The sequence below is a fragment of the Bos javanicus genome, chromosome 16 (genome assembly GCF_032452875.1).
Source record: "Bos javanicus breed banteng chromosome 16, ARS-OSU_banteng_1.0, whole genome shotgun sequence".
Taxonomy (NCBI): Eukaryota; Metazoa; Chordata; class Mammalia; order Artiodactyla; family Bovidae; genus Bos; species Bos javanicus.
Genome location: NC_083883.1, coordinates 42,571,353 through 42,585,244, shown reverse-complemented (window position 1 = coordinate 42,585,244; position 13,892 = coordinate 42,571,353). Strand labels below are relative to the sequence as shown.

The 13,892-nt window shown below is 52.5% G+C and overlaps 1 protein-coding gene across 3 annotated transcripts in view; it reads left to right on the top strand.

Annotated features, from left to right (window-relative positions):
- Window positions 1-11,920, top strand: part of CLCN6 (chloride voltage-gated channel 6) — a 34,017-nt gene extending 22,097 nt beyond the window's left edge. The window contains exons 15-23 of one of the 3 annotated variants that reach the window (XM_061382702.1): window positions 231-384; window positions 727-886; window positions 976-1,082; window positions 2,070-2,256; window positions 3,196-3,353; window positions 3,470-3,626; window positions 5,223-5,330; window positions 5,474-5,599; window positions 8,705-11,920. In XM_061382702.1, the coding sequence (XP_061238686.1) occupies window positions 231-384; window positions 727-886; window positions 976-1,082; window positions 2,070-2,256; window positions 3,196-3,353; window positions 3,470-3,626; window positions 5,223-5,330; window positions 5,474-5,599; window positions 8,705-8,785 (1,238 nt within the window). In that variant the 3' untranslated portion in view covers window positions 8,786-11,920. Of the gene's footprint in view, window positions 1-230; window positions 385-726; window positions 887-975; window positions 1,083-2,069; window positions 2,257-3,195; window positions 3,354-3,469; window positions 3,634-5,222; window positions 5,331-5,473; window positions 5,600-8,704 lie in introns of those variants that run through there. The other 2 variants (XR_009729939.1, XM_061382703.1) reach the window with 2 other exon arrangements.
- The last annotated feature ends 1,972 nt before the right edge of the window (window positions 11,921-13,892 follow it).

Below are 13,892 nucleotides of genomic sequence, written 5' to 3'. Positions count from 1 at the left end.
ATTCACCTGCCCCTTCCGTTTACCCTCAGACACAGCTTGGCTTACCCCTAATTTTGAGCAAGAACAGGGCTTTTTGTTGGTGACATCACCCCAGACAAAGATAGGCTTTCTGCCTCCAGCACTGGAGGTGAACCGGACAGGATGCAGTAGGACCTGGTGGGAGCCGGCTGGTCTGGGAGGCCTTGGTAAGCATCTTGGTGGGCTCAGGTCAGTCTGCTCTTGCTTCGCAGGTACATTTAGCCCCGTCACTTTGGCCTTGTTCTTCGTCCTCTATTTCTCACTTGCGTGTTGGACTTACGGCATTTCTGTTCCAAGTGGCCTTTTCGTGCCTTCTCTGCTGTGTGGAGCTGCTTTTGGACGTTTAGTTGCCAATGTCCTCAAAAGGTACTCTGTGCATGTGTGTGTGTGTGTGTGTGCACGTGCGCACGTATGCACATGTGTAGGAATCATAGCTTCCCACATGGCTTCCCCGGAGGCTCAGCAGTAAAGAATCCACCTGCAGTGCAGGAGACCTGGGTTTGATCCCTGGGTGGGGAAGATTCCCTGGAGAAGGAAATGGCAACCCACTCCAGTATTCTCGCCTGGGAAATCCTGTGGACAGAGGCGCCTGGCGGGCCATAGTCTGTAGGATCTCAATAGTCCGACATGTCTTAGCGACTGAACTACCCTCACCCCACCACACACTGTGTGATTCTGAGCCATGTTCTCGATCTGTTTCTTCACCAGCTACATTGGATTGGGCCATATCTACTCCGGGACCTTTGCCCTGATTGGTGCTGCGGCTTTCTTGGGTGGGGTCGTCCGCATGACCATCAGTCTCACGGTCATCTTGATTGAGTCTACCAACGAGATCACTTACGGTCTTCCCATTATGATCACCCTGATGGTGAGCTCGCCCCTTCTAGGCCTCGTTCAGGTTCAGGGTCCAGTTCCCCCCACAGCAGCCTATTTTTAAGCCTTTCCTTTGTATTTCAGGTGGCCAAATGGACAGGGGACTTTTTCAATAAAGGCATTTATGACATCCATGTGGGCCTGCGCGGCGTGCCGCTGCTAGAATGGGAGACAGAGGTGGAAATGGACAAGTAAGGCCAGGATTTCTCTTTGTGTCCTAGTTCCAGAATTTATAAAGTCTAGGGCCCAGGAACTTTTGTATTAGGGGGTAGTAGTACAGATTCTTGGGTTGGAAGAAGGTAAGTAACAGTGGCAAGCACGTTTGTCCCCAAGTGTTTTCTGGAGAGTGGAGTGGCCCCGTGGGCTGGAGGCTGGGGTGGGCAGGGTCGCTTCATGGACTGTTCAGCCGCTGTGGCATTCTAGTGAAATAGGAAGTGTTACGATTGAATGTTTAAGCGTCCGATCCTTGTGAGTGACAGCACGCTGCCTCATGTGTGCCCAGTGAAGAGTTGTCTATCAGCGGTGACTCCTCTGGGCATAAACACCAGCTTATCCATCAGGCCTCTCATGTCTGGAATCACGTGAGGTGCTTAAAGTCTGTCCCGTAGGAGTCAGCCAGCTTCCAGAAAGGACCAGCCAGTCAATATTTCCAACGTTGCAGGCTATGTGGTCTCTATCACAGTTATCCAGTTCTACCATTTTAGTGCAGAAGCACCCGTGGACAACATGTAAATGAGCAAGCATGACCAGATTGGACCTGTGGGTGATAGTTGCCATCCTTGGTCTAAAGGGACACCCAAAGATTTTCATTTTAATTCCCGTGTCATTAGCAGTTCAATGGTGATACATGACATGTGCCATGGGGTGCTGAGGAGGGATGGCCGAAACCCTGGGCAAGCGGATGGGGTTCATGGTAAGGGGGCGTTTGTATAGAGATGAGGGTCTTGGCCCACCCATCTGACAAGGCAGGGAAGAGCATATTCCAGGCACAGGGAACAGTGCATATGAAGGGGATGGGAGTACCAAGGAACACGTGTGTTCAAGGATCGGCTGGAGGTGGTTCAGAAGAGGGACCCTGGTGGTCCAGGCAGTACGGAGAGGGAGCATGGCCATGTCACGGCTGCTCCCAGTGCCACGGGCTCCGTCGTGAGGCTGGACCACTTCTCTCCCTCCTGCAGACTGCGAGCCAGCGACATCATGGAGCCCAATCTGACCTACGTCTACCCGCACACCCGCATCCAGTCCCTGGTCAGCATCCTACGCACCACCGTCCACCACGCCTTCCCGGTGGTCACAGAGAACCGGGGCAACGAGAGGGAGTTCATGAAGGGCAACCAGCTCATCAGTAACAACATCAAATTCAAGGTAAAGAAAGTGACCCTGGAGGAGGGGTGGACCATGGACACGTGGTTCCCTGGCACACACACTGACCCCATGCTTGTCGTACCCTGTATACAGGGTGGCCCTGGTTGGCTCTTGAGAGAGTCAGCATTCTTGTCATCGTACGCGACAGTGAGTAAGGACTGGACAGGGAGTAAGGACTTCGTTAGGCCATCAGGATGTGTGTGCATTCTCACTCCAGCAAGCCTGCGGATAAGTGGTGGTTTTAATCAGCCTACCAGGCTCCTCAGTCCATGGGATTTTCCAGGCAAGAATACTGGAGTGGGGAGCCGTTCCCTTCTTCAGGGGATCTTCCTGATGGAGGGATCGAACCCATCTCTCCCACAACGCAGCCAGATTCTTTACCATATGAGCCACCAGGGAAGCCTGGTTTTAATCAGCAGTGGTTAGCATTCAGTGCAGGTTGTCCCAGAGAGGGTTCTGAATTGCCAACAGTGGGCTTTGACCTACTTAAGAAAGACGTTCGTAGGAAGCTGTGGGACAGACAGGGAAGCTGAGGAACCAGGCGTGGTGCACCCTGGATGAGCAGGTGGCTGGCGGCTCCTCTGTGGGTACCAGGAGGCATCAGCATTGAGGGAGGGTCCCGCTGCCTCACTTGGGCCACGTGCCCACCCTTGGCTTTGGAGGTTGGGGGCACATCAGTTGACAGGCCTGCAGAGATATGACGTGGGAGCACTGCCTTGCTGTCCCCACATCAAAGGAGTCGGGCCGTGGAGCCGGCAGAAACCTTGGGCTCCAGGAGGCTCCTTGAATCACAAGTCTCTGAGCCGCCATGCAGGTTTCTTGCCGTTCTGGTGTGGGCCTGTGCCTTTTGACCCTCAGGGTCACCCACCTCCTCCCCTGAGTGGATGCTAGCCCGCCCTTGAGCAGCAGTCTGTCATCACTGCCCCTTCCCATCCTCAGAAGTCCAGCATCCTCACCCGCGCCGGCGAGCAGCGCCGGCGAAGCCAGTCCATGAAGTCCTACCCATCCAGTGAGCTGCGCAACATGTGCGATGAGCATGTGACCTCTGAGGAGCCAGGCGAGAAGGAGGATCTCCTGCAGCAGATGCTGGAGCGGAGGTGAGGGGGCCCCTCGCCCAGGGCCATCCCTGGGAGTGCGGGCGGGGCTTGGGGCTGTGGACGGGACGCGGTCCTGCTGAGGGTGTCCTAGGCAGCGTCTGGTTTTTGTATAACAGATACACCCCCTACCCCAACCTATACCCTGACCAGTCCCCGAGCGAAGACTGGACCATGGAAGAACGCTTCCGCCCACTGACCTTCCACGGCCTGATCCTGCGCTCGCAGCTCGTCACCCTGCTCGTCCGAGGAGTCTGTTACTCTGAAAGCCAGTCGGTGAGTCTTCCTTCTTGTCCACACCAGGCCTCTGGAAAGCATGAGGGTGCTTGGAACCTAGTCCCCACACCTGCTGTTGAGCAGTGCGTGCAATCCCCGCTGCCCTATGCTGAGCAGGGCTCAGAGTCCCTCCAGGGCCTTGCCCCTTAGTCTCTGCATCTGTTGTTAAGTGTCTTTCTAGCCAGTAGCCTTTTAATATAATTTCTACACTTTAATTTCTGCCATGTATGCACTTTGTTACATGTGTTATCCAAAGAAATGCCTTTGTTCTTGTTCATTTCCCTGTAGTCTTTGCTTTCCTTTGGTTTATGTGTGTTCAAAGTGGTCCATATAGTGACCTGCAACACACTTCACCCCTTCAGATGGAGCCTGAAAAACTCACACAGAGACCTAGTTCCCAAACTAATTTTCCTTTGGGTCTTGCCCGTGGGCAGCCAGCCTGAGGTCACCCGTGGTCTGACTAGCCTGCAGAAGAGCAACTCACGTGGGCAGGACAGGAAGGGCCACGGATGGAGTGGCTCAGGCTTGGGGGTATGGCCTGTGGGAGGCCCAACCTCACTGGAATGGCCCAAGGGACGAGAGTTGGAGGAATGAAGCAGGCCAGACTGTACAGGGCCTCGCCTACAGACAGAAGCCACCAGTGCTGGCCTGAAGAAGCCCTGGGGGTCAGCGGTGGACAGCAAAGACCGTGGGCCAAGGGGAGGGAAGGGGAAGAAGATTGGAGAGGAGTGGTGACTGGCCTGAGAGCTGATGGTCTCGGTGCCCTGTGACGGTCAGCGGCCTTGAGAGCTGAGGGAAAGTCCAGAAGACTCAGGATGCAGGAATAGTGGTAAAGCTCCCTTGTGACTTTACTGGGCTGACTTTCCTGGGGCTGCCGTTTGCAGTCGCTGCAAACTGGGCAAAATCCCACAGGCGGGCATCTGAGGGGCAACAGATGTGTGTCCTTCCAGCAACAGCAGTGTGTCCTTGCTTGGTTTTGAAGGCCCTGGGACAGAACGCCCGGTCAGCCGGGCTGTGCTTCCTCTGAAGGCTCCAGGAGAGGATTCTTGCCTTCCTCATTTGTGGTGGGTGCCCTTGGCCTGCCCTGGCTGGAGGCCCATCAATTGTGTCTGCCTCTTTGTTACCCGGCCCTCCCTCTGTGCCCTCGCCTCTTTTAGCAGGACACCAGTCCCTGGGTTTGGGGCCCACCCTCCTCCACGTGACCTCATTTTACCTTGACTACATCTGTAAAAGCCTCTTTTCCAAGAAGGCTACATTCACAGATTCTAGACATTAGAATGCAGACGAATCTTTTAGGGGACTCAAGTCGCTACAGCTACAGCTACTATTAGCACTTTTCTCACTGAAGCTCTAGAATAGCTCACGTCTGTTCTACAGATGAAAGGGACGTTCAGAGAAGTTAGGAGACCCGCCCAGGGGACACAGCTAGGGAATTGGCCGAGAAATGGCTTTGGAGCAGGAGGTCTCACTCCAGAGCACCTGTCCTGGCCCTGCGCTGCCCGCCTGGCTCTCAGACATTGAGGGAGGGTCCCCTAAACGTGGCTCCACCGGCGGCCACATCCAGTGCAAAGGACAGTGTCTGGGTTGGGATTGCAGAGTGCCAGCCAGCCACGCCTCTCCTACGCCGAGATGGCCGAGGATTACCCGAGGTACCCCGACATCCACGACCTGGACCTGACCCTGCTGAACCCGCGCATGATTGTGGTGAGCAGGGCTTCCCTGGGGGCCGGGGCTGGGTGAGGAGGCTGAGGGCCCATCCCACACGGCCTGCTCCTCGTCTGTGTGGCTAGAGTCACATCTTGGGCAGGCAGGACTGGCTGTGGGTCACCATGTTGTCTCCTCTGCAGGACGTCACCCCATACATGAACCCCGCACCCTTCACTGTTTCGCCCAACACCCACGTCTCCCAAGTGTTCAACCTGTTCAGGACGATGGGCCTGCGGCATCTGCCAGTGGTAAATGCGGTGGGCGAGGTGAGTCAGAACCTGTGAGGCTGTGTCTCCTGGAGGGGAGCCTCTAAGCTCAGCGCTATAGGAGCAGCAGCAGAACCCCACAGGGGTGCCCCTCAAACTCAACCTGCTCTGCGCTCCCCCAGCAAAAGTGAGGGGCGGAGGGGTGGGCGGGAGAGAAGCAGCTTCCGAAACCTTCCCCTTTGGCCTCCTGGGTGTTTCCTACATGTGGTCTCCTGTGTGGCTGGCAGGTGGAGCCAGTGTCACACTGGTCTTCCTTTCTGTGGAACAGGAAAGCTTAGGCCTGGAGCTTCCCTGGGGGCTCAGTGGTAAAGGATCCATCGGCCAATGCAGGCAACGCAAGTTCAATCCCTGAGTCGTACAGATCCCCTGGCGAAGGAAATGGCATCCCACTCCAGTATTCTTGCCTGGAGAATTCCATGGACAGAGGAGCCTGGCAGGCTACAGCCCATGAACTCACAAAAGAGTGGGACACAGCTTAGCAACTAAACAACAAACCTCTCTATATCCTAAAATCTTTCTCTTCTTGTTGGACTTGGTGGTGCCTTCTTATGGGAAGGGGGTCAGTTCCCTACCTGTTACGGGAATTTATAACACTAAATGAGAGAATTTCAGGCAAACTACTCAAGAGAGTGTTAAAAGATAAACTACCTACCTAATTATTATTACAGATTTTTCCCTTTTTTTCTTCTTAGAACTTCATTTTTTTTTCTTACTACAGCAACATTGGTATTTGATTGTAGAAAAGTGTGAAACTATAGATTTAAAAAAAAAAAAAAGATCTCTATAGAGGCAGCCATGTTAATTTTTTAAAGTATCTCTTGTTTTTTCTTCTGCATCTAGGAGTAAGAGACTTTGTATGTCAAGTGTCAGTGAAAACGTTACCAGTGCCTGTACTGTTTCATATCTTAATTTTTCAATGAATCTATGGGAAATGACTTTCCATGGCAAAAAGTATTCCTTTAGGACATTTTAATGGCTCAAGAGCATTCTGTTGTACAGTTGCCTGGTCACTTACTCAGTTCTCTGTGGTGGGATATTTAGTTAAATTTCACTGTGAAAGTGAAAATGTGAGTGTGTTATTCACTCAGTCGTGTCCAACTCTTTGTGACCCCATGGACTGTAGCCTGCCAGGCCTCTGTCCATGGGATTTCCCAGGCAAGAATACTGGAGTGGATTGCCATTTCCTTCTCCAGGGGATCTTCCCAACCCAGGGCTCACACGCAGGTCTCCTGCCCCGTGTCTCCAGCATTGCAGGCAGATTTTTTTTTTTACAGTCACTGTAATGGTCACCTTTCTGAGGCTTTCAGTCAGTGCCCCCTAGCTGCCTTGCAGGAAATGACGCTTCTCCAAAATGAGGGCTACCCAGCAGAACCCCGATAGCATACATGCCCTTACATGTGTTTAGTGGCTGGAGGTGGAATCGTGTTCCTTGGAACACAGCTGTGCTGACAGTTTTGGGACACCCACCCCAGTGAGACATGAGTCACTGCAGTGACTGTGGGAACCCCCTGGATTTCTGGACTCTCCTGCTCTGCTGAGCTGCTTTTGCTGGTTTGGGGAGGAGGGTGAGTTCCCTACACAAAGCAGTTCTCTGGATACCAGCTGGGTGTCCTCAACTCAGTTCAGTCCTGACACTGTCTACCTGGGGATGGTGTCATGTCCCTTGGGTTAAGGGCTCAGCCCCAAAGACGGTTCACCGTACCCCTCCCCCACCTCGGTTCTCAATCGAAAGTCTAGGTTGTCACCTGTGCTCCTGACTGACTGGCTATAAATAGAAGGTTCCCATGACCCCCTGCTCACAGAATTCAGAGCAACAGTTACTCATATTCTTTCATTAATGTCTTTCTTCATTCAGTCATTTGTTTACTCATTTGTTCATTATTTATTGACTTATTGGCTGTGCTGGGTCTGTTGCTGCACAGGCTTTTCTCTGTCTATGGTGAGCGGGGGGCTACTCTCTAGTTGTGGTGCGTGGGCTTCTCATTACAGTGGCTTCTCTTGTGCAGAATACAGGCTCTAGGCAGGTGGGATTCAGTGGTTGCAGCTTCTGGGCTCTAAAGCACATGTTCAGTGGTAGTGGTCACAGCCTTAGCTGATCCATGGCCTGTGGGATCTTCCCAGACCAGGGGTTGAACCCATGTCTCCTGCACTGGCAGGCAGATTCTTTACCACGGAGCCACCAGGGAAGCACCCCCTCATATTCTTTTATAATAGATTGTAGTCCATAACCTGGAATGGGCAGATGGAAGAGATACACAGGGCAGGGGATGGGGGAAGGGGAGGCTGAGCTCTGCCTCCTCTCTGGCAAGCTGGGCACCCTGCTATCACCTCACGGGTTCACCAGCCTGGACGCTCTCCAAACCTTGTGGTTCAGGTTTAATAGAAGCTTCATGTCACAGGTGTGGTTGATTACATCTATGGCCATTGGCGATGGATTCAGCATTTCCCACCGCCCCCCACCCCCACCCCACTGGGTAGGTAGGGCTGACAGCTCCAATCCCTTAGTCATACACTTAGTTCCCTGGGAAACCAGCCTCCATCCTTAAAGGCTTCCCAGAAGTGATGACATTAGCATAAACTCAGCTGTGGTTGAAAGGGGCTTGTTATGAATAACAAGACACCCTTATTATTCACCACTTAGGAAGTGCTGAGAGTTTTAAGAGCTGTGTGCCAGAAACTAGGCTGATGACCACATATATTTTTCTTACTATAAATCCAATATCACAGTGACTCAGGTAGTTCTGAATGGTGAAGCCGGCTGGGTGTGGTGGCTGTGAAGCTACAGACGGTGAGCTCTGCTTAAGAAGACATTAGTGTCCACATTCCAGCTGGCCCAGCTCAAATCTCTGCGACTGAATTTGTCCCATTGGCTTCCAGCTTGCGATCCCGAGCTTTCTCTGTATCTCGTTTCCATCTAGAAATGAGGTGCCCTTCAAAACAAGCATCCTGATCGTGTTGTCGGGTCTGCCCTGGTCCTTCCGAGACCTGATTCTGGCCCTGCCGCCTGAGACAGGCCGGGCAAGCTCTGTTCACTCCTGTCAGTCAGTTGTCTTCCCAGTGGGTTTCACTCTGCAGGTGACTTGGGTCTTTTCTTCCTGGTCCTAGATCGTGGGGGTCATCACACGACACAACCTGACGCACGAGTTTCTGCAGGCCCGGCTGCGGCAGCACTACCAGACCCTCTGACAGCGGGCTCAGGCTCAGCCTCACAGCCGTGTGCCAGCTGCCCTCTCCGGAAGCCGCCTTGGAGGGCAGCAGCTCGGGCTCCGCCACCACAGCTGGCCAGACTGTTCCCGGGCACGGAAGATCCCCAGTCACCCACTCGCTTGGAAAGCCTACAGTCATCGAACACTTTGCCGTCAGAGATCCTGGGGGTGGTATGGGACCATCAGAGCCTGGACTTGTCTGACTGCTCAGCAAGTATCTTCCCGTTTTCTGCTTCCTGCGTTCCTCCATCCAGTGCCGACCTAGGCCCCAGCCCCTGTCCCTGCTAGCACCAGGACCAGAGGAGAGTCAGGCCTTGCCCGCTGGAGGGTGACCCTCAGAGCAGGTGTCCCGCCTCCTCTTTGCCACTTTCCTAGGGAAGCCAGCTGTTGCCTTAAAGCATCATGGGAGGGGCTTTGGCCAAGGCAAACACGGGTTGGGGGAGATATGCCAGTTGCGGAACTCAGTGAATGAGGAATTGGACCCTGAGAAAACCACCCACGTTTCAGAGAGCACCCCCCCCAACTCATTGAGACTCAAGTTGACACCTTCACTAGTTCATTTAAGGGAAGTTCTTCTGGGTGTGAGGTGGGGCCCCTGTGGTGTGAACCTCCCTGGAACCACCAGCTCCAGAAGCACAAAGCGTTTAAATCCTGCTCGTGGTCCCTGAACTTTATGATAAAGCTGATGACAGGGTCAGATTTCCACCTGTCCCAGCTTTGAGCATTTCGGCTTTCTCTCTAATTTCCTGATTACCCATGGTCTCCTTGTGCTGTGTTTTCACCCCGGTCCTTCTCCTCTCCATCAGATTACTAAACTTTGTCAAGTTCTACCTGCCTTTTCGTGGTGAAGCAGCCACAGCCCAGAGGATCTTGCATCACCCCTAAAAGCAGGGCTCCCTTAGATAAAACTGCTTCACTTGACCCTGGGGAACAGTGCCATTATTCATAAGACGGGAGGGAGTGAATCCTGTACCAGGAATGTGGGCGGGTCCGTGATGTGGCTGAGAAAGCCCGAGTGTGACCGCACAGCAGGTGTTCATTCGAGGAAGAGGGTGTCTGCCCTTCATAAGCATCTCACACTCGCCTGCTGCCGGCCGTCCCCACCCTCCTGAGGGGCTCAGCAGCGGCAACCTCAGGAAGGGTTAGTGGGTAGTGGGAGGTGCTTCCTGCCAGCTCACACCCCAAGGTTTTAGTGTCAGACATAGGAAGCCTCCCTCTCTGTTTCTGTGACTCAGTTTCCCTCTCGGCTGTTTGGTCATCTCTGAACAGGCACCCAGAATGAGCATCTGTGTGTCAGGCATTTGCGCTTACTTTCCTCTTTGTTCTCTCTACATTCAGCAGCATGTTTTTTTCTTTTTTAAATTGGAAGACAATTGCTTTATAATGTTGTATTGGTCTCTGCTGTATAACAGCTTGAATCAGTCATAATTATATACATATACACACAGCCCCCTCTGGAGCCTCCCTCCCTCCCATCCCTTTAGACAGCCCCACAGCAAATGTGCTTGAAGACTCAAGATGGCATCTGTTTGCATTTAGTTAGTTGTTCCCGTTTTGTTTTTTTTTTTTTTCTTTAATCATGGAAGTTGCCAGAGGGCATCAGCGCCAGGCCACAGCAAGGCTCTTCTCTCCCCTGAGCCTCCCAGCTTTGTTGCCAAGACTGCTGTTCAGCCTGGGGACGAGTACCCGCCCTGCTTTGCCAGCTCTGGTCTTGTGCTCCACGAACTCTAGGGAACAACACCCCCACCCAGGGGCTGTTTCCACATCGTCCCCAGTGACTAGGGCCCCTCTGTTCTTCCCTTTTTCTCATCTCTTTGATCAACATGACTTTGATATATAAATTTTTTGACTCCCTTGGGTGCACTTGACTTATGAAACACAGATGAACATTCCAGTAAGTAATTGAGGAACTCACCAGGAACAAAAGAGCAAGCCCTCCTAAGTGTGATGGTGTTCAGCCAGCTGCCACTGTTCTCAGGCAGCATCCGGAACTGGAACCTGCTCCCCTCTTGCTGCCTTTCTCCCCTTCCTGAAATTGGCAGGACTGAGGTCCTCCCACCTTCAGAGGGTGGGGTCATACAGCTGTCTGGGAGGCTGCCCTGGGTGAGTGTTGCTGGAATTTATCCTTCCCGCACACCATGTTGTGTTTAAGTCACCTGATATTTTGTTCCCATCGGTGCAGCCCAGAGATAGACGGCAGAATGCAGACACCTCCCTCCCCCTGAACAGATGCATCAGACCCAAACCCAGCACCTCTGGAATGGCACGTCATTGTCCTCTCCTGGCATCTGCCCTTTCCAGACAAGCCCAAAGACTAGCACAGCTCCACTTGTAACACAATTAACTGTCAGCCTCATTCCTTTGATTTCTGTTAGTTAGAAACCTGCATTTCAACATCTTGCCTGTTTGCAGCACGGTCACCTCCCAGGGATGTGGCCTCGATAGATTCTCAGGGGCCAAGCTTGGGATTGGCTAGAGGTGGTGTCATGTTCCCCAGCTGAGGTGTCAGGGGAGGGAGCAAGTCCCACCCCACTGTGGGACCTTTGTGCTCTGAGAAATAACTGCTCATGACCACAGAGGATGAGATGTTTAGATAGCATCACCAACTCAGTGGACATGCATCTGAGCAAACTCTGGGAGATAGTGAAGGACAGGGAAGCCTGGTGTGCTGCAGTCCATGGCGGTGTAAAGAGTCAACACAACTCAGCAACTGAACGATAAAAACAGCTACGTTTCATTAACAGTTCCTGGCTGGGATGGACACTTGCTTGCTTGACCCAGCTGACCATATGACATTTCTCATGCAAAGTCACGCACTGACATGGCCCTCGGGGATGAAAAAGCCTGCAGGAAGGCCAGCAGCACCCTGGCGGCCCCACAGCAGTGATGTGCAGTATTACGCCACAGCTTGTGGACCTTGATCATCTTGTCAGTAGCAGCTTCTTTCTTCTCTTTGCACTGTTTATACAGTAACGTTAGCTAATTCTATGGTGTATATAAATTGTATTTTTTTTTTAATTTGTAAAGTTCTATTTTTATTTGAACTCTTGAAACTTGGAGGTTCTCATTGTAACCGTAATGTGTCAGAATAAAACGTCTCCATCCATCTCCATCATCCTTTTGTCTCCACAGTGCCCTTTTTTTAGCGTGGTGAGGACTTGTTTTCCTTTCATTCCTCCCCCTCTCTAACATGTACAGATTGCAAAGGTAGAGAGGGGTGTGTAGCCTCAGGTCTCCTGTAGCTCTCCCAGCAGGACTCTTCATCCTCAGGGGGCCACTTGGCACCTTAATGTAAGAATCACTTAGTCCTACAGATCTCAGCAAAAACCACAGCAGTAGCCCTGCTCTGTCCCCCCTTCAGATCAACACTGCCGGGCTTGTTCACAGGTCCTTTCCACCTATAATATCGCCTGTCCTCACAGGCACTCCCTCACAGAACAGCTGGTGAATCCATTCAGTTCCTGCCAGTGCTTCATTTAGGATACAGCCCTGTGGGCAGATTCCCCCAGTGTCCAACCAGAAGAAATGGACCCGGTGCTGGGCCTAAGGACTTTCAGACCTTGGTGCCAGCCTCCATCACTGCCACCTCTCAGGGCTTTTGGGTCACATTGTGTTTTGCCTGAAATGTGATTTCTTGGTCTCTGGGTGATCTGCTTTGAGTTGCTGTCCCCCAGTGGCAGAAACACTGGCTGGGCTTTCCTGGTGGCTCAGGTAGTAAAGAATCTGCCAGCGGTGCAGGAGACCTGGGTTCAACCCCTGGGTTGGGATGATCGATCCCTGGAGGATGGCATGGCAGCCCACTCCAGTATTCTTGCCTGGAGAATCCCATGAGCAGAGGAGTCTGGCAGGCTACAATCCATGGGGTCGCAAAGTTGGCCAGGACTGAGCGACTAAGCACAGTGGCAGAAGCAGCCTCAGCCTACTCAGGCCCCTCCATGCATCCTCCCTCAGCTGTCACCCCTTCACCCATCCCTGCTTCAACCTGTCTCTCCCGCAATTCATCACCCCTTCCACCCATTCCCCAGTGTCCTCTAGGTTCCAGGGGCGTCTCATGTATTTGGCACGTTCAGTCAATCCCATCCATGAGAACCTGCTGTGTCACTGTGACACCTTGGCAGTGAGCCCAGCTCCCCCCTCCTCGCCTGCCAGCAGCCCCTGCTCCCCCAGTGCCAGACCTCAGGAGCCAGACGCTTCCTTTCTCTCCACCCTCCTGGTCCTTGTTAGTCCTCTGTTCTTAGTTTTCCACCCTCTGCATTCAAAATCCACGTAAGGAACATCTCTTTCAGAAGCAGTTACCTTAGAGTTCTTTCCCTACCTCCCTGCCTAACCATCAATTCTCTGCTGGCCTCCCCCTCACTCTACATGGAGCATATTACTACTTTACTTCCTCTTCTCTCAGTTTCTGTACAATATGACCAACTATATGTAGGGTGCCTGCTGTGCCACATGCTGCTGAAGGGGCATTTATCTCCAGGAGCTTGCAGATCAGGGACACAGACCCAGTTGCATACCCAGGCATGTTGTGGTGACTGGTAATAGTTATAAAATGCTGCCAGTGAAGAGCTTGATCTGTCCTGGGCATGTGGTATCCTGGAAGGCTTCAGGGAAGAAGTAGCATTCTTAATGAGCTTAAGAAATGAGTGTTTGGGAGAGGTGGGGAGCTCTGGATTAAGGGCATCTACATGGAAGGAACAGCATGAATAAAGGCATGGGGAAGTGAAGGTGTAGGGGTGTTGGAGGAATGTCATAAAATCTGACACGGCAAGTGTGGTGTCAGGGGTAATGGGTGGGAGGTGGCTCAGAGCCCTGCTCCCTGGTGCAGGTAAACCAGGGCAACACCCGTTTCAGAAGCAGATACAAAGAAACTACCTCTTCAGCAGCTCCCACCTCAGTAAAACATGCAAGTCCAAACACCTTGAACATGAATTTGGGAAAACCAGTGGCTAATTTTTAAATTTGGTGCCCCAAAGATGCATGAAGTTGAAGTATGTCAGCACAGCAAACATTCCTTTCTTCATTTTGCTCAGCTTTTAAGCCCAAATATTCTGCCTATTCTTCAAAGAACTGCTGAAGAAGAACGAAAGTGC